Source organism: Papaver somniferum, chromosome 5 (genome assembly GCF_003573695.1).
Source record: "Papaver somniferum cultivar HN1 chromosome 5, ASM357369v1, whole genome shotgun sequence".
Classification (NCBI taxonomy): Eukaryota; Viridiplantae; Streptophyta; class Magnoliopsida; order Ranunculales; family Papaveraceae; genus Papaver; species Papaver somniferum.
This window is the reverse complement of record NC_039362.1, coordinates 151,970,987-151,996,707: the sequence shown is the minus strand read 5'-3', so window position 1 is coordinate 151,996,707 and position 25,721 is coordinate 151,970,987. Positions and strand designations below refer to the sequence as shown.

The following is a 25,721-nucleotide window of genomic DNA, read 5'->3' as shown; positions in this document are numbered from 1 at the left end:
TTCAAGTTGTTACCAATGCTAGGGTGAATTAGAGTGATTGAGATACCATGAAAAAAATGAAAAAAAAAAAAAAAAAGATGAAAAAAAAAAAAAAAAAGAAAGAAATTGAGACCAGACCATTTGACCAAAAGGAATAAATTCAATAAAGTCGACCACTGGTACCCTTGTATATGCCAGTTGTGTTGACCTAGAGTTAGGTTATCGACCACTGGTACCCTTGTATATGCCAGTGTTGATATTAGTCAGACTAGTATCTCAATCCATTAGGATAGGTTCATTTTGGCGGAGGCCTTCAGACAGATATGGGAAACGTCGTTCACTTAGTAAACATCAAAACCATCTATGTTTTTCTATATCCATCTCTTATCTTTCCATGTGATTAGTTTGACTCCGAATATGATGTCCATAGTGCAACTATCTGAGTAGAGCTCTGTCACTTTATATGAATTTTAGTATGCTTGAGTGCAAACTCGTGTACAGCAATTGGAATTTCGCATCAGGGTACTTCTTCCTGTAGTCAATAAGTATGCCAACCAAGGAGATTCTTTAGTGCCTTCCAAGGTTCTGCGTAGATAGCTAAGGTCTGGAGTACAGGTTTTGTGGGTATATCTCTGGTAAGCCCTCCCGAGACTATAACTCGGCCACTAGGGCCACCTAGGGGTTTAAAGGCTTATTGCATACGCTAAATGCAATCGACGATGCCTGCGACAGTGAGTTAGGATTTTATTTTGTAGTTTTGATTTGCTCGGGACTAGCAAATAATAAGTTTGGGGGTATTTGATAGACGCATTTATGTGTCTAATATAGCTCATTTGTATATATTGTTAGTACTCGATATTGTACTTATTTGGTTATTTTATGTATTTGTAGGTGTTTTTGGAAAATAATCTCTTGCGGCGAATTTGGCTAAAAATGTGGCATTTGGACCTCCGTTGATAACGTACCGGAAGCGCCTCAGAAGTGTACCGGAAGTATCCCAGAAATACCCCGGAGGAACCCCGAAAAAAATGCGGAAAATGCCCCAGAGGACACTTGCTATACGGACCCTTGATTTTGGATAAGGGGTAACCTAATTACTAAGGGGTGACCCATTTCCAGGCATCTGCTAAAGGGAGACCAGCCACAGATAAGGGGAGGTCAACTTCTCAAATTCAAAAGAAAATTTTGGCGGGAAAAAAGGCAGCAGCGTCAACAGTTTTGGATCAAGGATTTGAGCGACCTAGCAGGCGATTCAATGGGCAAATTTGGTACCCACGGACTCTACAAGACATAAGGGACCTGTTAGAAGCGATTAGACCCATCTAATTGGGCTGGATAAGTCAGAAAATCCACACAAAGTCAAGACAGTGCACACGGTCCCTGTTTAGGGTTTTGAATTGGTTTGAAAGATTTGGGAGAGATTCTTGCGTGGGATATACTTCAAAACAGTTGAGTTCAAGTCAGAGAAGATTTTGGGAGCAATAGAATAGCTCACAGACGCATACAAAGATCGACAGATGGAATTATTGTTCAAACTGCACGTGAAGAATAAGAGATTTATTCTCGAATTTGATCGAGTTTCTAGGGAATCTGAAGGCTATATAAGTGTTGGTTTACATCAAAGAAAGGTTAGAAACCTTTAGGAGAGAGTTGAGTCGAGTAGAGTAGAGAAGCAATTATAGGAGACAGCTGCTGCTGCTGCTCGCCATTAAAGCTTCTGAAGAACACGAAGAACAGACTCGCAGAGTCAGTCGTTCTTCAGCAGACTTATTTTCATACCACTGTCGTTGTTTTACAGCAGTAGATAGTTATCGTTTACAGCAGTCTTAAATTACCATACCCTTTGTAACAGTGGCGCTGTAACACCACTACAGCGTTGCAAATTCTGTTTCATCTTATATTCATCAATAAAAACACCTATTTTAGCCATGAATTCATCTTGTGAGTGTGTTTTGGGATGAGGAGCTAAACCCATTAGCCGAGACGACGGAGGAAGCCATTGGTCCATATTGATTGGTATAATTCTAATTTTATTTATTTGCAATATTATTATTTGATTATTTGCATGGAATTGAATTGAATATTAGTTTTTATTGAATAGTTGTGAATTATTTTGATGAAGCATGCTGGGTTTTAAACTTTGATGTTTTATACTTTGTGATTACAATTATTACTTCAAAAATATATTTGAGGCAAATATTAGAATTATTTTAAAGATAGAATTGCATGAATATTATTTAGAATTTACTATTTAATTGATCAATGGTGGAATCCTAGTCTTGGTATTTTCTCTAAAGGTTTGAACTATTTTATTTATTTGCTTGTTTAATTTAAATCTAGAAAAATTGTTTTCTTCACAAGTCTGAAAAGACACTGTTTACCACTACAACTACAATCACTATTTGAAAACCATCATGAACTCATGTCATCTAGGCCTAACTGAATTAATTCTAAAGGCTTAGAATTACTCAGAACATTTGTGCTAAAAGGTTTTAAAGCATATTTGATTCTTCACAGATTTCACTTTTGTGTTCAAAGTCCAACTAAATTTGGGTACGCAGCCTATGCTATCCAGTTAAGCATTGACTTATAAGTTTACGGTTACAAGCTTACCACATAAAACAATCAATCACATAAAGAAAGCACAAGAATCAACTATGTTCACATCATCATATTTTTCCGTTAAGCTTATATAGACCCAAAGTCCTATAACTCTTGCTTAAAAAATAACTGCCTTGTTACAACAAGTTTTCCAGATTCAATTAAGATCTTAAATCTTTTTACCATCTACAATAGAACAAGATACAAGATTCTTGCATATGCTTGGAACATGAAAACTTCATTCAATGTGAGAGTATTACAGATATGAGCTTCTGCTCGACCTTTTCCTTTTATGCAACCTCTATTGCAGATGAGTTACTCAAAAAGAGTTTCTCGACATCCCCTATCCTCTGATAGGAGGTGAACAGGTCTCTGTTTCAACAAACATTCTTGGTGGCTCCAGAGTCCACCTTCTGGTCTCTCACATTGGTTGTTAAAATAACTTCCGACATCATGTGAATAAACTCGTTCTAATTTGTTTCAACTAAATTAGCATTAACTTTCTACTTATTAAGGTTTTATGTTGTCTACACTTTACTACCGTATGGCCCGGAATTTTACAAACATAACAATCACCCTTAATTAAAGTAACGCCGAATTCAGTTTTACGAAACATACCTTTCTTATGAAGACTACAGTTAGAGTTGTGTTTGATATTCCCGCCTTTGTCAGCTTTGGAAGATTTGTGTCCGTCCACATGCGCCTGGTAGCCATGTTCCTTTTCAATTTCATGTCACAATCTTCGTTTATACTCTGACCACGGACACGGTAATTTCTCAATCACCTAATACACCACATCTCCCAAACCTTAGTTCCGAAACGGAAGATAAAATATGAGTTTTGAAGATAATATCTAGATTTACAAACTTCGTTTGAACCACCATATCAAAAAACTCATGATTACCCAATAGAAAATACTTTAGTTAACAACAAAAGTTTGCCCGTCAAAATTTTTCAGGAACATTTGTCTGTTTTGTAAAATATCAAAAAAAAATACTTTTACAACTCCAAAAATTCTGAAATTTTACGTGGGTAACTATCAGGATGTCTACTACGTTGTGTCAAAAGGGTTCATCGAAATTCCTTCTAGGTTAAGAGATAATCTCGAAACCCTACAACTGACCAAAAAATTATTTTTGTTTTTCACTCCACAATTAACATCCATGATTCACAAACCAACCAACCATTTTCGATTATTACAAATTTTAATGTATTAAGATTGTTGGGTGCAATAATAAAAAACAAGGAAAAATCAAATAAGCAAAAGTTATCGATACTTAGTTTCTTTATAATGGAAGTGATCGATTTGATGAAACGAATGAGCTCCATATATCTCCGCAACAACAACAAGGCAAAACTTTGGAAAAACAGAGTGAGTCACGTGTTCAACACGTTGCCCTTAAGACATTAGCGCCCGGCTACACTCAATAGTGATGCTATAGCCCTCACAGGACGGATATCTCCAGGATAAAATACCCTACTACACCTACTACTAGCATATGTAGTAGATGCTCAACTTGAGCTTGGCAACTCCGAAAAAACCGTTAAGGAAAATCGCGAACTCTTAAGAAACGCTATAAAATATTTTCCCTTAGGGGTCCCTCTAAAATATAGAGCAACCCCTTTCCCATAGATTTTACAAAAGTAGTGAATTTCTTTATATAATGGAATAAAACAATTTAAGAAGAAAACTCTCCGATGTGGGACTAAAAGATTTATATAATTTCTTAAAACTATTAAAAATTGGAAACTCCACGATGTGGGACTAAAAAGTTTCATTCACAAAATAAACAATAAATTATAATTTTTTATTAAAATTTTAAAAAATTATTTTTTTATTGATGGTTTTCCAACATGAAGTAGAAAGGAGACACCAAGACAGCAATATGTGTCAAAGAGTGCACCCCATAGTTGATTACATCTTCAGTTAACAATTTTCTTTCGGGAGAAACAGTCTCTTTTTTCCTCCGCTGTAACTGTACCACGCTTGGCTTATGTGCATTCTCTGCTGCCATCTAAATATTTGTTTTAATCTGATATATACGTATTATGGAAGTCTTGTTAATTAAACTTCTATCGATCTAGCTATTTATTTTTGTGCTGATAAGTTGATTGCACATATGTAAGATAAAGTGTGGAAAAGGAGTAAGATTAAATCTCTAATCAGAAATGAGCCACTAAATCTCCTATACATTTATCTCCATAAAATCGAATTTGAGAGGAAGTTCGTTAAACTAATTACTTACGAGCAATGTTGTCCCGTATCATTTTGCGGGTAGCTATCCCACTCAAGCGATTTCTTTACCGTTAGATCACGCTAAAATCCAGATTTAACAACCTTGAATCCTTCAGAGAAAATGATGAGTCCTTTCCTGAATTCGAATCTAACCGTTAATTTGATCATCTAACGGTAAAGAAGTCCGCATGAGCAGGATAGCTACCCGCAAAACAATCCGGGATAGCATTTGTCATTACTGAATGTAAGTGGTCTAATATGATCGAAGGAACATCCTCATATATATGCATAAACATTTAAGGGGATTAAGATAAGTGTAACTTGAATTGGGATTAAAGTAGGTTATTAAGGTTATCCTATCCGAAGAAGTTAATCCAGTTGTCTTATTTCAAGAAGAATTCAGTTGTCTTGTTTCTGAGTGAAGTTAGGGGACTAATTAATACTATTCCATTTGCTTCAAATGACTAATACGCTAGTTACTTCTTTCACTAAGATGATACTAGTTAAGCTTGGGGTCTAACTAACAGTACATCGTCCGGGAGAGACTCTCCCTTGGTCGAAGCTTATCAGCTTAACTGGCAAGCTTTATAAAAGCGAAGGCCGCCCATAAATGTATACAAGCACTGACTACATCAAGCACATTCAATTACTCTGTGGCTTGAGTGGCTCACACTATCATGGTTTGGCTTTGTTATATGAGAGATGTTGCACATAATTGGGCAGCCATGTGTGTGCGTGCCAATGGTTAGATCTTTATTAGAGGGTATTTAATTTTAAGATTCTTTAAATTGTTGCCCAACAGGCCAATACCATAATGTGATTGATTCCTACTCTTTCATAATCAAAACCAGGGGGGAAAATAATCAAATTTAGAATTGTTAAAATAACTCACATATCGTCCCGAGGTCTCAAGATCGTAATACTTTTAACCATATATATTAACCATAAATGTTTCTTCACTCATAAAATTTATGTACATAAAAGTAAAAGCAAATAACTACGACCAGGAATGCGCTACCACCAAACCCTTCTTAATATTAACACTTGCACGCTGATCATCAAACTCTAATATGTGTAACTTATCTAGACGTTAAGCTGGCCAATGACACCAGTATTGGCACCCTTCCTATGATGAGTAGTATCATCAGAATACCATCCATGTTTAGATTCATCGTATGTTTCGCCATCACCCCACAATGCATAAGCTTCTTCACCATGTGCAGCATCGTCTCCAACCAACAATTGTTCCTCGTGCATTCTTAGTGGGATAACTAACCTGATTAACAAGCATATAATTGTCGTAACAATGACGTTCAAAACAACGATAAAACCAGCCCCAGCAAGCTGCTTACCGAGTTGCATTCCACCTGATCCTCCATAAATTGCACCCCTAGAGTTTGTGACAGGTAAGAAAAGAGCAGATAATTCAGGCTCAGCAAACAAGCCGGTCAAAACACCTCCAAGAATACCAGCTACGGCATGAGTATGGAAGACACCAAGGGTATCGTCGATTTTTTGAAGTAAGCTACATCTTTTGTGGACTACCATCATGGTGAACCATGGAATGCTGCCTGAGAGAACCCCCATTACTATAGCTGCCCATCCTTGAACTAGACCTGAAATAAATTGGACATCAAGACTAAGCAAACTAGCTACTTATAAATTAAGGTAATAACGGATGAAACTGTCATGTAGTTATGCCAACAGTTGCCGAAGAATTCTAAAAGTCGGTACATAACTGCCATGTTATTGTTATTGACTAATTGCTGTCTAATAACTTAACGGTGGACAAAGAAACGAATATACCAATCACATAGAAGTGGAAAATTAAATAACAACTTATGGTTATAAGATTGAACGCAGAGACGGATGTTTACCTGCACCAGGAGTAATGCACACAAGACCAGTGATCATTCCCTGAACAGCACCAATAACTGAAGGTTTCTTAAAGAAGATAACATCCAAACATGTCCATATAAGAATACTTGTTGTTGCACAAATATTTGTGTTCAATATAGCCATGGATGACAGTACATTAGCAGCATATGGAGCACCACCATTGAAACCTGCCCATCCCATCCAAAGTAATCCTGCTCCAGTCAATGTCATCAACACATTGTTTGGTGGGAAACTCTCTCTGTCTTTCTTCAATCTCGGACCCACCTACAAAATTACCACAAAAAAGTTAAGTAAAACCGTGACAGGGTGTACGCAAAAGCCTGCGGGAGTGAATGCAGATCACTAAATAAAGACGTTAAGGCCAACAATGCAATGCGGTTTCACAAGCAAATAGCGTGTTTTCTATAATCTTTGCAGAAAAAATTCTAGGGTTCAAATATAACAAAAAAAACAATGAGAGGGAGAGAAACTAATTACCCAATAAGCAGCAGTTAAACCAGCAACACCAGAAGAGAGATGAATAACGTAACCACCAGCATAATCCATAACACCCCAATGAAACAAAAAACCACCACCCCAAATACTAAAAGCACCAATAGTATATGAAAAGGTTAACCAAAGGGGAACGAAAACCATCCAAGCTTTGAAATTCATTCTACCCAACAAAGAACCAGCCAATAAAACCAATGTTATAGCTGCAAAAACAAACTGATAAATAACAAGCGATCCCATTGGATAATTTGGTGCAATACCGGCTGTTTCAACAGTACCGTTATGATAATACTGAGTTGTTGCTGGTAATGTTGCTTGATTGATCAAAAACTTCTGATCTAATGAAGGACCAGGTTTACCTAAGAATGGTAAAAGCTGTTCACCAAATGACATCTTATATGCCCATGTAACCCAACATATTAAAACAGCAGAAAAGGCATAAAAAGCCATGAAAGCTGAATTAACAGCCCATTTTTTCTTAACAATACTTCCGTAAAGAATCACTAAACCTGGTACACTTTGTAGACCAACGAGAGTTGCTGATGTTAACTGCCATGCATTGTCTCCTTTGTTTAACCAGTCTGGCGATGCCATTCCTTAATAAAACTAGGGTTTAATCGTTGTTCTCAGCAAATATCAAAGAAGAAGAAGCGTTTGTTCTTCTCTTTGATTTTGATGAGAAACTTTGTTTTCACGGGCTTTCTGCTATGTTGTCTCTTTATATAAGAAAGTCAGAGAAAGAATCTTTATTCTCGTAGGATCCGGGAATTCTGTTTCCTAACAGCTGTAGAATATTTGAGTGGTCTATATTCTTTCCATAATTCTATACAAAAAATATGTTAACCTACTTGTTATAACGTGGGTGAGGAAGAAATTAACACCGTGGTACACGGAGGAAGGTGTTAAAGGCTGACTGTGGTGACGTGTCGTCTATTCATGCTAACGGGGAACCAATTTGCAAATAAGGGATAGGTGGGTGAAGAAACAATTCTGGCGAAGGTAAACTTATTTTTGTTGTGTCCAACTAGAGTTAACGCGGTTGAAACGGAAAAGGAAAAGAATCCAAGTTATGTTTCGAATTTTAACTTATTAACGCATCTGGAGAATCCCAACTGTAAATGGAAAAGGAGGATTCTTTGGGACAGCTGGTTTTATCCCATTAAAATATTAAACACAAAATTGGTTAAAAAGACCAAAATCAACAATTCCTTGGTGAAATGGACAGTTAGATTTTGATACTGTTTAAATGGACGAAAATGTAAAGATAGGCAGATGTAACCAGTTTCATCCTTGCTGTTTTTTAAATTTAAGTTAAGATGAATCCAGTTTCATCCTTGCTATTTTTTTTTGGCCATTTCACCCAAAGTATTTTTTACTCATCCATTTGAACCGTGGTTTAAAAATATTTGGACAAATGACCCATTTTCCGAATATTAAAATAGTATAATTTTTCTTGGGAATTACCAAAGACATTAACTAAGCCTGTTAATGTCATACTCTTTAATAAGAATAAATATGGAAGAAACCACATCGGAATTGATTTTATGCCTATACTAAAGAATTTTAGTTCTCCGCCTTTATATTAGAGACGGAGATAGTAATATTCACCCGTATATGTCGGCTGAGCACGGGAAAAATGAAAAATATATATGTGATGATTTCCTGCGTTAAAAATATTTTGTGTGCAGCAGGTGACGTCACAGTGGAAATATATATATATATATGCACGAGTCGAGTTTGCCATGTGGTGAAAATAAAATATTTACAGTCCCAAAGATAGAATTGCCAAATTTCATCATTTTGGCTGTATACGTAACTCGATTGTTATAAGGCAGAAGAATACTACTCAAAATAATGACGGGGTTGACAGAACAATCTAAATTCATTTCTTTAAGCAAATGCGAGATTAACAAATAATACTACGTTTCGTTTCTGAAAAAAAAAGGTAGGCTAAATAAAAAAAAAAAATTATCATTTTTCCAGAAAGGAGTAACAATCTTGTATCCAAAAATGAATAAATTCAAATAACAACCTTCAAACGAACATGGTGACAACAATTCGAATAATCCACAATTCTGTTCATATTCGTAGGTGATCACAAGTCAAACTTATTACCAAATAACGTAGACGAAATGAAACAAAGAGAAGATGATATAAGAAGCGCGAGTACAAGCAGCAAGCTAACATTTACGGTTGACAGAAGTTATGCTCTCGTAGAAATTTGCTACTTTCAGACGTTCTTCTTAAATTATAGCATTTATTGTGGATCCTCCATCGGTGGCTGCTGTTTTTGCTGCTGCCAATAATAGTCTAGCACCAAATGCTGTCTCTGCGAAACATTACAAATATGGTTAGACAAAAATGGAATCTGGAAATACCTTCAGGTAACCTGTCATGGCCGATCCTAACAATAGATAAATATGTCTAATATAGGGAGATTAGATAGTACTTACGCGCAGCAGAAGATATCACTATTATCATGACAACAATAAAGGCTGTAGAGAAAATACTGCTGATGAAATTCTTAGCCATTTTAGAATCTCTGAATCGATGTAATCTGACTGAACTTGTTGTGCAAAGACTTTGACACAGTTTTTCCGAAGAGAGAAGAACTCAATTTGGTAAGACAATTGAATTTATGAGACTTTGTATCTTCAACAAATGCTCATTTCTGGGATTAGATTAAGTTGGAATAATATAACCACTCTGTATTTTGTAGTCCAATTTATTCCTAATCGTGCATCGGGGAATGGCTAAACAAGGCTGGCGTCACCAAGGTGTTGAGGTCCAAACCCATACCTATCAACGGACGGTGACTTCAAGCGTGCTACCACATCTTAGCCCGCGCATTAACATATTGTTGAACTCTCAGTCTCAGCTTAACAACAGTAATAAATATTTTAGGCCTTGTTTTGTATGTTGCTATTTTCACAGAAAGATACCAATAAAAAGTTACTACAAAGCTCACTGTCAATTCGGGTTACACGGTCAAATCTACTCAGATAAGAAGTTTAGTTCACCTCTGAAAAATTATATATTCTCATCCACAACTACAAGCCTATATATATCTTATAGATTTTCGTGGTTGTGGTGAGACATTTTATATTTTGTCAAAAATTACATAAATATATTCAATAAAACGTACATTTGAATTTCACAAAAAAAAAAATCGTTTTGCAAAAAGCAGCAAAGCTTTGGAAGAGATCAATACAAACGGTAGCAACATTGGCATTAAAGTCTTAATTTATCAGTGGAGCTCATGCAACCAATCCTGCACAGAAGGCAGGCATGACTGAGTCGCTGGGCATTAAATTTGAGATAACTGCATACAACTAACTCTTACAGTAAATTTTTGAATGTGCACTATCCTCCAAAGAGTCAAAGTCGCATAATTCTGTAATGAAAAACAAACCGATTCAAGTGATATTCGGATTATGAATTTAAGGTTGAGAATAATGCACGCCATACATTAAGTATCACTGCAAGATTCTTCCGGATTCCCCCTCCCCTCTGCAACTGGGAAAAAATATCTTCCTCTTTTTAAATGCTGTTTTAGCAGTTGCTTCTGCACCTTTAAATTAATTGGAGAGGACGACATACTCTATATATCTCGACGGCTTTTATACCTATCAATTACTCTTCTCCATTATTTGTTCGTATACAAGATCACAGGAGAATGGAGCAAAAGGAAGACGAAACTGGAATTCAAATATCCACTCCAAATAATCCAGTTGATGAATTGTCTCAATCTCCATCTGCAGTGCAACAATCGACGTTGCCAAAGAAGGAATATCCTGCACGGCGTGCTGTGGCTAAAGGAGTACAGGGAACTCTATCAAAGACGTCGTTGTTGGCAAACTGGTTACCAACAGGAACACTACTAACATTTGAAATGATAATTCCGTCTGTAGTTGGTAGTGGTTTATCATGTACATCAGTGAGAGCCACAATGATGATAATATTATTGTGTCTTTGTGGTGCTTCTTGCTTCTTTTTTCATTTCACAGATAGCTTTAGAGGACCAGATCCAGATGGGAAAGTTTATTATGGGTACGTTACTCCAAGAGGATTGGTTGTGTTTAAACCAGATCTTGGAGTTCACACTCCAAAAGATGAAAAATACAAGTTGAAGTTTTCCGATTTCGTTCATGCACTTATGTCTGTAGCAGTTTTTGCTGCAATTGTTGCCGGTGATCGTAGAGTGACTGATTGTTTATTCAGAAGGCATGTTAAGGAAATTGATGAAGCAATGGAGAGTGTTCCATTAATAGTCGGTGTTATTTGCAGTGGGTTGTACCTTGTCTTCCCTAACAATCGTTACGGAATTGGGTGTGTATCTATATGAAAGGGTAAGGTTTTCATTGTTGTTGTAATATTCTCTTAGTGTAAGTTAATTTCCATGTTGAAATCCCCTTTTCATGGTAAGCACCTAAAGCCTTGATTAAATTTGGAATCTTTCTTACATTTCCTGACCCCTAGTGTTGCACAGTACAAACTCGGAAATGGGTGTACAACAATTCTCTGTATGATTCCTCTTGCATGCTCATTACATATCTTAGCAATAGGGCTTTGCATCTGGATGTTGCAACCAAAAAGCACATCAAAGGTTTAGCTCTGCTGCTACAGAGATGACATAACTGACTGACAACCTGTGCACAAAATTTTCGTTGTTGAATTGTATCACAGACCCAGTGTATGACTAATTTTTCTTTTTCCAATTTGAAATTTTTTTGATCGTCATACAACGTGTATCAAAGGTTTCGATGCATTTATTGTTTGTTGGAGAATGGTACACAACATTAGCTGCAAAGGTCATTCCTTGATTTAATGCAATATTCATTCTCCCTGCAACTGGGAGGAAATAATTATGATATGCCCCATTGGGTAGGGTAAAGAATAATTACTGCCATTACATTGATGCATTTATTGTTGGCCGAATCTTGTTGGGAAGAAAATATTTCTAAAGGTGAACCTAAGTGTATGAAAAAAATATTTGATGCTCGGCTTATTCAAACAACAATCGTTGTTGGCCGAACTTGTACTTCGTAATTTGGTGTTTTATAAGTTGTTATTTACATAGTCATGTTCGGCTTACTATGATACATCCGAACCTGGTAGTGTAAAAACACAAGTTAAAGGTTCGGATATACAACCACATTTCCAATATGAGCCTTACCTTGGTAGACAGTGGCGGAACTAGAAAATGAATGATGGGGTGGCTTGAAAACAACTTGGTTTAACTTGGGTTGGCTTAAGCCTATTGTTTAGACTTGATTTTTTTTTAATCAAACACAAATACACTATAAAAATTTAAGTTTTTTTTTTTTCCAGATTTTGGGCTGGCTAAAGCCAGTCCAAGTCTCTACACAGTTCCGCCCCTGTTGGTAGATCATTTTTATAGGTTCGTCTAATAATCTAACTTTTCGAACTACCCGAACATGGATTTTATCCGAATTAAACAAGGTTCGGTTGAAAATAATATATCAGATAATCAGCCGAACCTAAAGGCCTTCTTCATTATAAACTGGGTTTGTCAGAAAACGTGATATTTCAATATCAGCCGAACTGTTCTTATGAAATATAAAAAACCGGAAAAATATTGGGTTCTGTAGATGGTGGATTTTCGACAAAGGCTAAAATTGTAAAACCATAATTTTACATATTCCTGATCCAGCAATCAGATGAGTATTGAAGCTCATATCTTGCATTGAAGCATGAAAACTCATGCCACAAGAACCTCTGACTCAGTATATTGTCAACATACATGAATATGCAGTCTCTCAAATGAGGCAACAGCATATTTCATGAATACTGAATAATTTCAGTAATTACTTTTATATAGAATCAAACGATTGGACGGCTCCTAGACAACTTTCCTGCTAGTATAGAGCAATAACATCTTCAGGATGTAACAATGTTTTCCCTGACTATATAAAAGACATGTGTATAGAATCATTATGATTGGACGTCTCCTAGACAGCTTGCCTGCTAGTATAGAGCGATAACGTCTTCAGGTGTAACAACGTGTTTTCCCTGTCTATACGATACATAATAAATATGACGCTTCAACAAGCTCATATCGCCCAATCCTCGAATAATTAACGCTCCTAGATAGCTTGCCTGCTAGTATAGAGCCATCAATTAATTATTTCTAGTCATTAGATTCGTTAACTGAATCCTAGAAAAAATTCTACGTTCTTCATAATATTTCATTACTTCAATTCATGGCTCTTCCCAACATAATTCGATGGGTTAGTAATAAATATTCAACGTACGTGCATCTGAGCCACTATCGAGTAAGCCCCGACCAAAATAGTGCAAGTGTACTTAGCAATAATGCACTAACGAGCACTTGAACGCACGAACGAGCATTCAAAAATATGAAGGAACGATGAACTTATGCAAAATAGAAAGAAAAATAATAATAATAAAATATTAGCTAAGGCGCTAAGGGACTGGACCCATCGGCCGGCCGGTCATGCCGTGACCAGTCCCACGCCTAATCCTTTATTTTATCATATTTTATTATTTTTCCCTGATCTCATGAAAACCCCTTCATTTGAACAAATCTCCTTCGTTTTAAGGAAACTCCTCAGTTTCATGGTGTTTCCTCCATATCAAGGAAATAATATAAAATTAGGAAAAGTGTCATGGGACCGGGTTCACTAGCCGTCCGGTCCCACACCTTGCGTTCCTTGTTATTTTATTATTATTATTATTTCCTTCGTCCCATGGAATTCCTCAGTTTCATGATATTTCCTTCACATCAAGGAAAGGATATAAAATTAGGGAAGGTTCACGGGACCGGGCCCTAGCCGGACGACCATGCCCTAGCTGGTCCCACATGCCCCTTATTTTATTATTATTATTATTTTATTTTTTTCCTTCATCTCATGGAAACTCCTTCACTTCAAGGACACTCCTTGATTTCATGATATTTTCCTAAAATCATGAAAATACTATAAAATTAGGAAAAGTGCCATGGGACCGGGCTTATTGGTCGACCGGCTATGCCCTAGCCATACCCGGTCCCACACTTCATGATTCCTTATTTTATTATTATTATTTCCTTCATCTTATGAAGTTTCCTCAGTTTGAGCAAAAACCTTGATTTCTTCATATTTTCTCAAAATATTGCTCAAACGTGCATCCGAAAATATCAAAATTCTCAGGATTGAGATACGAACACTTTGGTGACATAAACATATTGCCTTGACCGACCAGGGTTGGCTCTTTGGCTTGCAAGAGGCCGGTCCCACGCATTTTCATCATTTGACCAAATTTATTCACATTAGTTTCAAACTCTTCCAGACAATTTGGAATTTCATGAAATGATCATTAGTCGATCCCGTGACCACCAACCAGGACCGGTTTCATGACCCCTTGGTCGGTCCCTCATCTCTTCATAATTAGGTTTTATCACCTAAAGCTCAGAGGAGCATTAATTTAATAAATGATTAAACCAGCATTTAATCATTCTTTCACCAACTGGTCTTCAAGAGACTTTTGGTATTTGCTCACTCGAGCATCTGGGCGCTACATGGTCTATCCATCATCCCATTGTCATGTACCTGGGAGTGCCCATATCATAGTTGTGTTTGTCTTTAGTAGTATTTATTGAGTGGTTTAGATTCTCCCACCTGGATAGTATGAGGTCGTCGGATATTGAGGAAGTGAGTGAGATATATATGTACTCAGTCTCATATCCTAGAAAGAAATAATCTAAGAAGAACTTATGTTCGCTGTGTTCATTAGGAACCAGTAGGCTCAATCCGTGAGGATTGAGATTATCACTATCTATGTCTTACTCAATGTATGATCCACACCCTGTTGTTGTACATCCAGGTACACAACAAATGGTATCATATTCGTCCCGATCTAGGGATTCTCTGCTTCTATCTATCAGGGATTCGTTGGAGTAATTACTGGCGCAAAATAAAGCTTATCTCCATTTATGTGAATTGCAGAGGAAATGTCAACAGCTACTGGACGATGTAAATTCACCAACTCGAGGTTTAAATATACTGCTAATGGAATATCTCATCTCCATCGCCAAGAGCAAGTGGGAATCATTTCTACCACCAAAATCAGAAGCAGAAATTATTGATGAAGTTGTGAATCTTGAATCTATGAACAAGGAGGAGGAGGTTTTCGTTGACGAATTGGTATTTGAATTTAGTGAAAAGGTTACTCCAAATTTTGTTCCTGATGCTACTATAGATTCAACTTTAGATTCTGATTCAGTTTTTGGATCTAAAACCGATTCAGATAAGGGTTTAAATGAGTTTCCAAAATCAACATCAAACATTGAAGACTTGCCTACTTCATTTAGTGAATTCACGGTCTCTCCACCTAAAGAAATCAAATCAATTCCTACTGGTGTTGTTGAAGAAGAATTTGATAAAGCTGAAGTGAATGATTTTGGAAGGACGGATCAGACCGATTTTGGTGAGTGTTTCTCTATTATTCTCGATTCTTCTCGCATCATATTTGATCCAGGAAAATATTTCAAACTCATTAAGAGGTTTTGTTATTTAGCCGGTGTTTATGAATTTGGTTTTGATTCAATTACTTCATGTTCTTTTGCGCTATATGTTTGCTCGAATTTACTGGATTAAATTGATAGAACTCATGTATATGAGCTGAATTCTAAGAATGCGTATTGGTCAGATTCACGGTTTAGAGATAAAATTGCTAGTATGTTGGCTGATGGTAGTATTTCTAGTGTCACCTGGCAGCTATTTGTTAAAATACTTCTACTGGATATCGTATGTTCTGAGCACAAAATCCATACCGATTTAGTCCAACTTGTTGATTCTCGTTTGTTATTCGATCGAGGTAAGCGTGTTGTTTTTTCATCCATTGCTTATGGTAAAGTCATTCTTCAGTTAATTCTTAGCATTGGGTATGATTCGGATCTGAGGTTTATAACTTTGGTTGCTATATTATGTGTTCCTTCTGTTGAAATTCATGGTGCGAAATGGATGCTTGTTCCAATGCCTGAGATAAGTGAAATTTTGTTATGCATGTTGGTCAGAGTAATTGGTATTGAAAATACACAAGACTTAATTGGTACACTGCCTGATAGTGTTGTGTGTATTTTTTCTAATGATGACGTCCATTTTCATGCTTTTCTTGATGGAAAATATTTGAAGTTTGTCATGAAAGGTCCTTGTTACTTGCTTGTTGTTCACTTTGAGTCTTATGGTTGTATTCGTGTATGGAATTGGAAGGGTTGTACAGCTGATATTCTCTTACAGTCTCTAGTTGGATTACCTACTTCTACCAAGTTTCTTTATGGTGCATTCTTGCAGGGTGGTGTTGCTTCACGTGGACATAGAGATGTATCCCTAATTGTTTTACTATATATTACACATTTGTTCATGTTAAGTGTAGCAGATACTTCTTTGCATCTTCAAGATGGGGTGCTATATATTTCTAGAGACACATTGGGTACATTGTGGAAGCGAGGAGCATTGGAAACACAATTTCTGAGTTGTTGTGGGTATGCAATTTTCGCTCTTAGCAGTATATATTCACAACCACATCCGTCCAGTGCTTCACCTATCTTCACTATCTTCTCTCATAGTTTCTGTCAAGCCATCTTCATACTTCTCTTACGCAACAACTTGCAAACTCCATGATGTTATTCCACAGCATTTTACTCGGTCGAGACTGTTTTTGTCTTTCTTTTGATGATACTCGTGCATTAGCCAATCGAGGAAAGAAAATTGAACTTAATGTGTGGTCCTCTTGTTTTCTGAAACGGGATTCTATATTTGAAATTGTTTTTCATGGGGAAAATTTAGTCAATGAATGGGGAATTGTTCTTACGCTGTTTTATAAGCTTGGGTACCAGACAGAATTTCAGTTTCTATGTCTGATCATGTTTGTGTTGGTCGACAAGGGTGGCAGTGGTGTCGAAGGTACATCGTTAAGATGCTATGTCAGGATTTGGAATATGTATGATGCTAGTCAGCAGGTTAATGAAATGCCGCAACAAGATTTTATTATTTGCTCTATTTTGATACTTCAAGTGACAGGTAATACTGAAGGTGGTACTGCAAGGGAATTAATTGCTCCACTACATCTCAGTGGTTGGTGGAGTTTCTAGGGTTCATTCATCTTGTTGTTAGGCAGTGGGTTGCTAGCTGGGATTTGGCTTCATCATTTTTGGTCAGTGGTTGTTGGATTTGAGTTACTTCTTAACAAAGCCTTTATGCAAGTTCTTCATTATAAACATTTTTACTGTCAGAAATTGTTGAGTTCCCGCATTGCAATTAAAAGAACTTCAGATTCTAAATGTGTTATTGTGGGTAGGGTATTTGAAGTGGAAATTCAGATTGGATGCATCTGGATTGTGGAGTATTAGATTTTTCTGTATGGTTTTTTTTTTCTTACCTTCGTATCTTTATGGTGCCGTGTTATCACTAGATTATTCTAACCGTTTACCACAATTGCTTAAAGTTGACAGTTCGACAGCCAAATTTGGTAGAATTCGTGTTTATACCTCTATGTTGCTGCTTCCACTTTTCAAAAGTACTCGCCTATTCAGAAATTATCACCTGCTTTCCAACTTGGATACAACAAGTTACCAAGTAATAGTTGTTGCATGTCTCTTTTTTCTTCTCCAATTTTCTCGCTGGATATATGATACAGGAAAGCTGTTCACTACCCATGGCTCGGTCTTGGCACAACTCTTACACACTGTGAACTGCACATCTGCGGTGCTGGATAGTTTTCAATTTGAGATTCTGGAGCAGTTGGTTGATCTCAGGAGCAATAGCTACTACAAGCTCAAGCAACTTGTGCCAACCTATAATGGACAACTCAATGGTGTACTTGTGGGAATTCATGGTCAGGCCTGTATAGAGAAGATATCGAAGAGGGTTGTGTCTCATGAGAGAACGGTAGTAGAAGCTACACGCAATATTCAAGTGGTTCGCACAGTAACGATGAGACTTATTACAGCTCCCAACCTTATTTTAAGATTTTCAACCAATGACTTCAAGCAGCTGAAGACCTTTCCTACTGATACAAGTAAGCATCCCGAGTTGACGTGTACTTGGAAGTTCTCACTGGAGCATGGAGATGCTAGAATGAAGTCTCGGACTAGGATAGAAAGTGTAGTTGAGCTCAAGGACTTCATGGCAATTCATCATACAAGTAGAAGAACTAATCAAGGAACCGTTGGAACTTCTCGACAAAAAGGTATGTGAAGACTTGAACTTATATATCACTCAAAAGTCTATCTACTCTATCTCATACTCTTTGAGACAAGAAATCGTATGTTATATATATAGACTTTGATTATACACATTTGGTATTTCGAGCCGAGTATACCTCGCCTATATATATCTCAAAATATGTGTTGGTAAGCTTTTCGCTTCGATCAAGTTTATCTTTACCATGTGACGAAAGTCATGATATGTTTCAATCATCTTGAAAATTGCTTTGACGATAAATGGTGTAACAACTGTATAACATCCTCTAAGAATGTTTCAATGATTGAACTGAGAGTTTAGATTACATAATCAATGGTGGACATAAGCATTGTTATGGAAACACATTTATGTATAAGTCATATTCCTTGAACCAAAGTTTGCGAACTTTATTGATCAAGAAAACCGGAAGAATGGCGTAAGCCAAGCCCGCGAGCTGCCGAAGTTCTCATACCCGAGAATTTCTGCTGGAGTTTGTAAACTCTTCCCGGTAACTTAAGTCCGCGAACCTAGTATGCGAACTTGAGAAGGTTATATATCTAAAGATGATTTCTGAACTTAAACTTAAAAAGACCAAGGAATGCAGTTTGCAAACCGTGGCTATAAAAGTTCATGAACCGATTCAAGTGAATCAAATCATCTTTGCTCCAATTGTGTCTTGTGTAGTACATAAGATTTCCTTGCAATTGAACAACTCTCTAACTAGTTCATTTGAAATCATTTGAAATAGTTATGGTGAAGAAGAACGTGGTTGATATGGAATGCTCATATGTCTAACCTTTTGGTTAACTATTGTTGAACCAACAAGTGCATACGTTTGGGTACGGTTAACAAACCTAGAAGCGTGCATTGTCAGGTGTGTGTAACAAGCTGAGTTTTCGGTCTAACGGTTGAGAAATATTAGCTTGAATATAAATCATGTTTTCATCTAACGGTGAATATTGAATGCTTTGTTACTAAGCTAACATTGATTGCAAACCCTGATTTGAAAGACTATATAAAGGAGACATCTAGTATTGTGCAAAAGTAATCCCCACACCTTACGTGTGATATTAGTTTGCGTGCTAGAGTCGATTCTCCTTTAACCTTCTGTTTTCTTCTTCTAAAACCAGGTTAACGACTTAAAGACTTCATTGGGATTGTGAAGCCAGACCGATACTAATTTTATCGTAATTGTGTGATCTGATCTTGCATCTTTTATTGTACGAGTACAGTCAGATTGATTGGCTTGAGATTGATATCTCTGATAGGCAAGATATAAAAAGTAATCATAAACATCTTCGCCTCATTGTTTGTGATTCTGCAACATCTTGTTTCGCTACCATACGATTAAGATTGTTGTGAGGTGATTGATAACTCTAGGCTGTTCTTCAGGAATATAAGACCGGACTATCAATTGGTTCCTGTTCACCTTGATTATTATCAAAAGACGGAACAAAACCTTTAGGGTTAATCTGTGGTATACATATTGATACTTTGATAGACTTGTCTGTGTGAGACAGATTTGTTTATTGTCAAAGCCTGCGATTTTGGGTCGTAGCAACTCTTAGTTGTGGGTGAGATCAGTTAAGGGAATCAAGTGCGTAGTATCCTGCTGGGATCAGAGGCTTAAGAGCATAAATTTACCTTGGATCAGTGAGAGATTGATTGGGGTTCAACTACAGTCCAGTCCGAAGTTAGCTTGGAGTAGGCTAGTGTCTATAGCGGCTTAATACAATGTGTGTTCAATCTGGACTAGGTCCCGGGGTTTTTCTGCATTTGCGGTTTCCTTGTTAACAAAATTTCTGTTGTCTGTGTTATTTCAATTTCCGCATTATATTGTTTTATCTTTATAATTGAAATAATACAGGTTGTGCGTTAGATCATCAATTAGAGTAATCCAACCTTTGGTTGTTGATTGTCATTGATTGATCTTTGGATATTGGTCTTTGGTACCATCTAAGTTATTCCTTGTGTTTTATTAAAGACTCGTTGATTTCTATTAGCTCGATTAAATAAAAACAAGAGTCTGACAGTCTAGTTGATATACTAGAAAAGTATATTGGAGTATATTGGAGTTAGTCCATACAGATTGAGTCTGACTGTCTAGTTGATTCTCTAGAAAAGTATTAACTCCTTGATATACTTTAATCTAGATTGAGTCTGACTTTCTAGTTGATTCTCTAGCAAAGTATATTGGAGTTAATCCATACAGATTGCTAAGCGAAATATTGGGTGGTGTTGTTAGACCCCCGCTTTTTCAATTGGTATTAGAGCGGGCAAACACCTCAAACCATAGAAGTTTGTGTTTGTTCGATCCTCAAAAGTATATTCCTATGTGAAATGTTTTTCGGAGGCTTGCTCGTGGCATCTGTAACGCACACCAGAGTTCCTTAAAGGTTGTTCAGAGATTATCACACTTCATTCCTATGGATGCACATGATAATCCTATACCATCTAGCATGTCAAAAAATCTAGAGGTGGAGAATCGATCTAAGGAAAAGAATAAAAAGAATTTTCGAAGAAAACATGGTCAACGCTCAAGGGTATGGACTCTCACGAGAATTACTCTTAATCTCTTTGAGGAATACTATCGTAAAGGTGCCATTGACAAAGAGTTATTCAGAGCGTTTGAAAGTGTTTTGCAATTATTAGAAAAGCTTAATTCCATAGAGAATTTGAAGTTTTCTGACAAGAGTGTTGTGCCTGTCAAATCATTTTCTAATGATGCACAAACTGTTCTCAACACCGATTCATGTGAAGCCGATAAAAAGGATTCGTATAAATTGAGTAGAGGAACCATTTTTCAGAAAAGGTCTTCTTTTTGTCATAAGAAAAAGGACCCACATGACTCTAAGTATTATCATTACGATTATATTCCTAACTCTGGGTACAAATATCAACCAAAAATATTGCATGGGAAATCCTATGCAGTTTCCAACACCTGATTTCAGGATTGGCTCTATCCCATTTGTATATAACTTTAAATGGGGCAAGTAACAGGTTGATTTTTGTTTTAATATGTTTTTTGTGATAAGAGCTTTTCAGTATGTACTTTTTCACTTGTTGTTTGTATTTTTAAAATCCTACTTTTTCACTTGCTTTTTCATATTTCATTTGGTCCTGCTACCAATAATTCATCAAACGAGCAACATTTGCTCAAATGAGTAATATTTTCTCAAACTAAGGAACATTGGTTCAACTATCAATATTCAACAATTCATCGAATGAGCAATATTTTCTCACCTTAACTATCAATATTTACTCGAGAATTATACCTTTGTCTCAACAGACACGTCCGATTCATGAGTCTTAGAAAATTTGCAAATCACGTTCGACTCAGCAATACAAGGACTTATCGTCCTGTAAAGTCAGAAACTGACTAACTAAATACACGTCTGCCTTGCAGACTCCACAATCACGAGATATCAATCGTGTTATATGGGGGGATATCAACTAGGGTTTTGGCCTGGTGGTTTACGGCACGTGTGTTCATACACACGATGAGAATGTGAGAAAGTCGTGCAAGCAGTTGAAGGAATTAGCAAAGTAGTGGGTGTAAAATTAACCAAGTCTCCGCACGATGAACAACTGGTTTCGACACGATTTCCCACTTCCCCAATCTTTGACTCCAGCAACTGTCACACTTCATGGTATCAAGGTGTTTACAATTCTTGCAATATAAATAAGTCTCTGATTCATTATTGAAAAACAAGACAATCTCTGGTCGAATATACAACAAGAGATTAAGAACTCAACATCTAAGCAATTACTCTCAACAGAGCAACATTCAATCAATCATAACTTATCTTATTTCTTCAAAAGAATACATAACACACCTACAATCTTTGATCACCATTGATCTCACACATTTCTCAGATTCCCTCCTACAGATCGACCCATCCTCTCTTGTGACCGAATTGACTCTGGAACGGCCATTTTCTTGGTTTAGGCCGGAGTCCTACAGATTGATCTCTCGAACTTAAATCAATCCCTTTGCAGTGCATCTGTGTGAGGTTGAGCAGTTTGATCGGTTCGAGGAGTCTCCTCCACACGGTCGTCTCCTCAATTTCGTAAAAACCAGCAAATCGTTTTTCCCATCTACATATTAGAGACCAGAGTGGGATCATTCTCTCGGTTGCAATCTCAGTTATCACATAGATAGTCGATCTTAGGTCTAGTTCAGTTACCAACTCGGGTTCAACACCCAACCCTAACATTACAAGCTCTAGTGGTACTGATAATACCACTCCTCCGACGCAACCTGCCAATACTACTCCTCCAAATACTGGTGCTCCAGTGATCACCCCTGCAAACGACGGTACTAGCGTCATCAACAATTCTCTCTTCGACCGGTCTCCTGAAGAAGTCAAAGAAAATCCGCCTACCATATGTGATCTCATGAAGGTGCAAGAAACTCTTGCCAAGAATCAGGTTGACATGGCTACCACTCAGAAGGAATTATGAAATTATCTCAAGACTCTTACCGACAAGATGTCAGAGAAAATTCAAGATAAAGGAAAAGCCAAAGAAACATCTTCGGATGTTGATCCTGAAGTCACTCCAATCCATGTAGTAGATGATGAGGAAGTTCCTAAGGCTACAGACAACCCACCGGCGAAAGAACTGTCCAGTTTCATCATTCGTGAAGACCTGGAATGCCTCTTGGAGGATCGTAGAAGAGATAATACGTCCTCTGTCCACCGTCACCAACCTCCATACCCTGCTGCTACACAAAGGATTCCTCTGCCAAAAGGTTATGTCTCTCCAACGTTCACCCTTTATGGTGGAACAGGCAATGCTCGAGAACATGTTTCTCGGTTTCTGGAGGCATTGGGCGAACATGAGCATAACCATGTCGTCCGTCTTAAGGAATTTTCAAAATATCTGAAAGGCAGGGCATATACCTGGTACAAAAAAATCGCACCAGGAAGTATCACAAGTTGGGGAGAAATAATTAATGCTTTCTACAAAAAATATTTCTTTGTTTCAGAGCAAATCACCCTCTCTGATCTTGGAAGGATGTTTCAAAGGAGCAATGAACATCCTAATGATTACGTGAAAAGGTTCAGAGTTCAAGCCATGGACTGTCATGATCCAAATGTCACAGAACAACAAGTCGTGGACTTGTGCATCAATGGAATGATTCCATTTTACAGAGCTTTACTGGAAAATCTCAGGTTCCAGACTTTCTCAGAACTTCATGAAGCGGCTAAGAGATCAGAAACTATTGCATATGCTTTACTGGAGAGAGCTAAAACTACAAAAGATGGGGAACCATGAGAAACTTGAGGTAGCAGATGTTTAATCAACAAACAGTACAACCTCCAACCTTCCACAAACGTTGTTGAAGAAAGGAGCAAACGAAAGGCCGAGCCGCAACACAAGCATGCTTCTCCGACTCCTTCAAAAACACAAAGGAAGGATAATCAAACACGAGATGCACATGCTCCAACCCAGCGCACAGGAACCGATCAAGAAGCACCTGATTCCATTTACCCATTGAAGAGGTGATTGAACTGCTAGATGTTTGGGTCCAAGACGGTGCAATCAAGTTGTCGTACGTCAAGAAAGAACCAACCGAAGAAGATATGGAAAGTCCTCTCTACTGCCGCTTTCACAGATTCGTCATCCATCCCACAAAGGACTGCAGAATTTTGAAGCGCATGTTCCAAGAAAAGGTTGAATCAGGAGAGCTTAACTTGGGGACTGAAGGGGTACACAAAGATCCTCTCCCGGTTAGAACTTTCACTCTCTCTGAACCACCTGTCAAGGAAGCAGTTCAATCCTTAATCGAGCATGTCCGTGAATTGTTGTACTTATTAAAAGGCTCAAAGAAAAGACATGTTTGATGCATTGAACCACATCGTGTCAGGGAAGCGTTTGTCGATCCAGGAAATACTCCCGGAGCCTTCAACAACAGACAAAGAAATGTATGACCGGGAACTTCTTACCACAATCCATCTCAAAGGAAACGAGTTCAAACGAGAGCTGATAGATGTTGGCACTACTATCAATGTTATCCCTCTGAAAACTCTCAGAGCTGCTGGTATCACTCGACAAGAAGCTATGCATGCTACAACCTCAATCATGGATCATGAAGGAACGCCCAGAGACGCTTATGGCTATATTACTCTCAAGATGAAGGTAACCTCGATCTGGACAGAAGCCAAGTTTCACATAATCAGGAGGATCCAGGATATGACATGTTCTTCAGACGAACGTGGATCCACGCTGAAAAGATGGGTACTGACGAAGGGCCTTTGGTTGCACATCTCTCCAATGAAAAAAGTTCTGATCCAGAAGATTTGACGGATATTCCATCATCAGAGTACTTGGAGGAATTTCAAACTTTGACGAGGTTGAAGCAAGAACCTGCAAAAGATGCATAGAGATTCATCAAGTGGTTCCGCACTCAGGCAAGTCCCATTCCATGTCTATGTCATTTATTTCCTCACATGCTATCCTAGCATGGGGACTCAATTATGCTAGCAACTCTGCAAGACGTTATGAATGGTAGCTTCACCGCATTAGTATTTTACCAAGTGGTTGAATTTGACGTTTCTCCGGATCAAGCACTGAAACATTCATTATTGAGATGATGTCCAAACATGGCAAAGAACACATTGGGCGTTTCTCCTGCAATTCCATGTGTTCCACAAAATCAGAAAGCTCTGATGTCTGCACAAGTATCGAATCCCACTACCGCAACGAAAGGGATGCTGAATCAACAGAAGATACTCCAGGGCCGAGATGATCAAACCCCAAAGACATTCGATGCTTAAGGAATGTACGCTTCGACGCTCAATCATCTAAAAATCCTTCAAATTGTACTCCCAATCAAAGAGTACACCTTCGATAATAGCGCATCTGGCTTCAGCGCAAATATCTCGACGATGACACATTGGTTCAACAATATCACGATCAAAGTGTAACTGAACTACAATAGATAAGTCTTCATTATCCCATGATAAGACTTCTGAAGCAGATGCAACATCATTCATCCATGTATGGCACAAACTCCTTCAACATACACTGGGGACTTGATCCTATTGGAAAGAATGAAGATTGTTGCTGCTATCTGCCGCAACAACATCAATTCCCTGACAAAACCACTTCACGATAAAGTCATAATGTTCAGGAGAATTTGGGTTGAACTCCCAGTACACCTTCATCTTAGGGATTCTCAACCCACCAACTAGTTCATGAATGTAAAGGCTCACTGGATGGAGGAGCAAAGACTATGTTGATAATCATGGTTCTATCCTTTTCGGTCTCTGGAGCAACTATGACCATAGTATCAACATCAACAA

The 25,721-nt window shown here is 37.6% G+C and overlaps 3 protein-coding genes across 4 annotated transcripts; 2 read left to right on the top strand and 1 right to left on the bottom strand.

Annotated features, from left to right (window-relative positions):
* Nucleotides 1–5,722: 5,722 nt before the first annotated feature.
* On the bottom strand, nucleotides 5,723–7,896 carry LOC113283221 (ammonium transporter 3 member 1-like). Of its 2 annotated transcripts, XM_026532408.1 has the most exons (4): nucleotides 7,193–7,896; nucleotides 6,694–6,979; nucleotides 6,169–6,432; nucleotides 5,951–6,092 (listed from the first exon to the last, which is right to left on the bottom strand). In XM_026532408.1, exons 1-4 carry the CDS (start codon nucleotides 7,799–7,801, stop codon nucleotides 6,088–6,090), a joined length of 1,164 nt encoding a protein of 387 aa, XP_026388193.1. In that variant the 5' UTR covers nucleotides 7,802–7,896; the 3' UTR covers nucleotides 5,951–6,087. The 2 variants fall into 2 exon arrangements, with proteins under 2 accessions (XP_026388192.1, XP_026388193.1); XM_026532407.1 differs by having other exon boundaries at nucleotides 5,723–6,432.
* Nucleotides 7,897–10,701: 2,805 nt separating this feature from the next.
* On the top strand, nucleotides 10,702–11,679 carry LOC113283220 (protein DMP8-like). The gene has a single exon (XM_026532406.1). The coding sequence runs from the start codon at nucleotides 10,884–10,886 to the stop codon at nucleotides 11,550–11,552; it is 669 nt and encodes a 222-aa protein (XP_026388191.1). The 5' UTR covers nucleotides 10,702–10,883; the 3' UTR covers nucleotides 11,553–11,679.
* Nucleotides 11,680–15,203: 3,524 nt separating this feature from the next.
* Nucleotides 15,204–17,688, top strand: LOC113283219. Its single transcript, XM_026532405.1, has 2 exons — nucleotides 15,204–15,655; nucleotides 16,522–17,688. The coding sequence occupies exons 1-2, from the start codon at nucleotides 15,238–15,240 to the stop codon at nucleotides 16,545–16,547; spliced, it is 444 nt and encodes a 147-aa protein (XP_026388190.1). The 5' UTR covers nucleotides 15,204–15,237; the 3' UTR covers nucleotides 16,548–17,688.
* The last annotated feature ends 8,033 nt before the right edge of the window (nucleotides 17,689–25,721 follow it).

Coding starts and splice junctions, on each gene's coding strand:
- LOC113283221 (XM_026532407.1), bottom strand. CDS start 7,801: ATGGCATCGCCAGACTGGTTAAACAAAGGAGACAATGCATGGCAGTTA. Junction 6,980..7,192: donor GTTTAACTGCTGCTTATTGG/GTAATTAGTTTC, acceptor GTAATTTTGTAG/GTGGGTCCGAGATTGAAGAA. Junction 6,433..6,693: donor GTGCATTACTCCTGGTGCAG/GTAAACATCCGT, acceptor AATTTATTTCAG/GTCTAGTTCAAGGATGGGCA.
- LOC113283220 (XM_026532406.1), top strand. CDS start 10,884: ATGGAGCAAAAGGAAGACGAAACTGGAATTCAAATATCCACTCCAAAT.
- LOC113283219 (XM_026532405.1), top strand. CDS start 15,238: ATGGAATATCTCATCTCCATCGCCAAGAGCAAGTGGGAATCATTTCTA. Junction 15,656..16,521: donor GACGGATCAGACCGATTTTG/GTGAGTGTTTCT, acceptor GCATTCTTGCAG/GGTGGTGTTGCTTCACGTGG.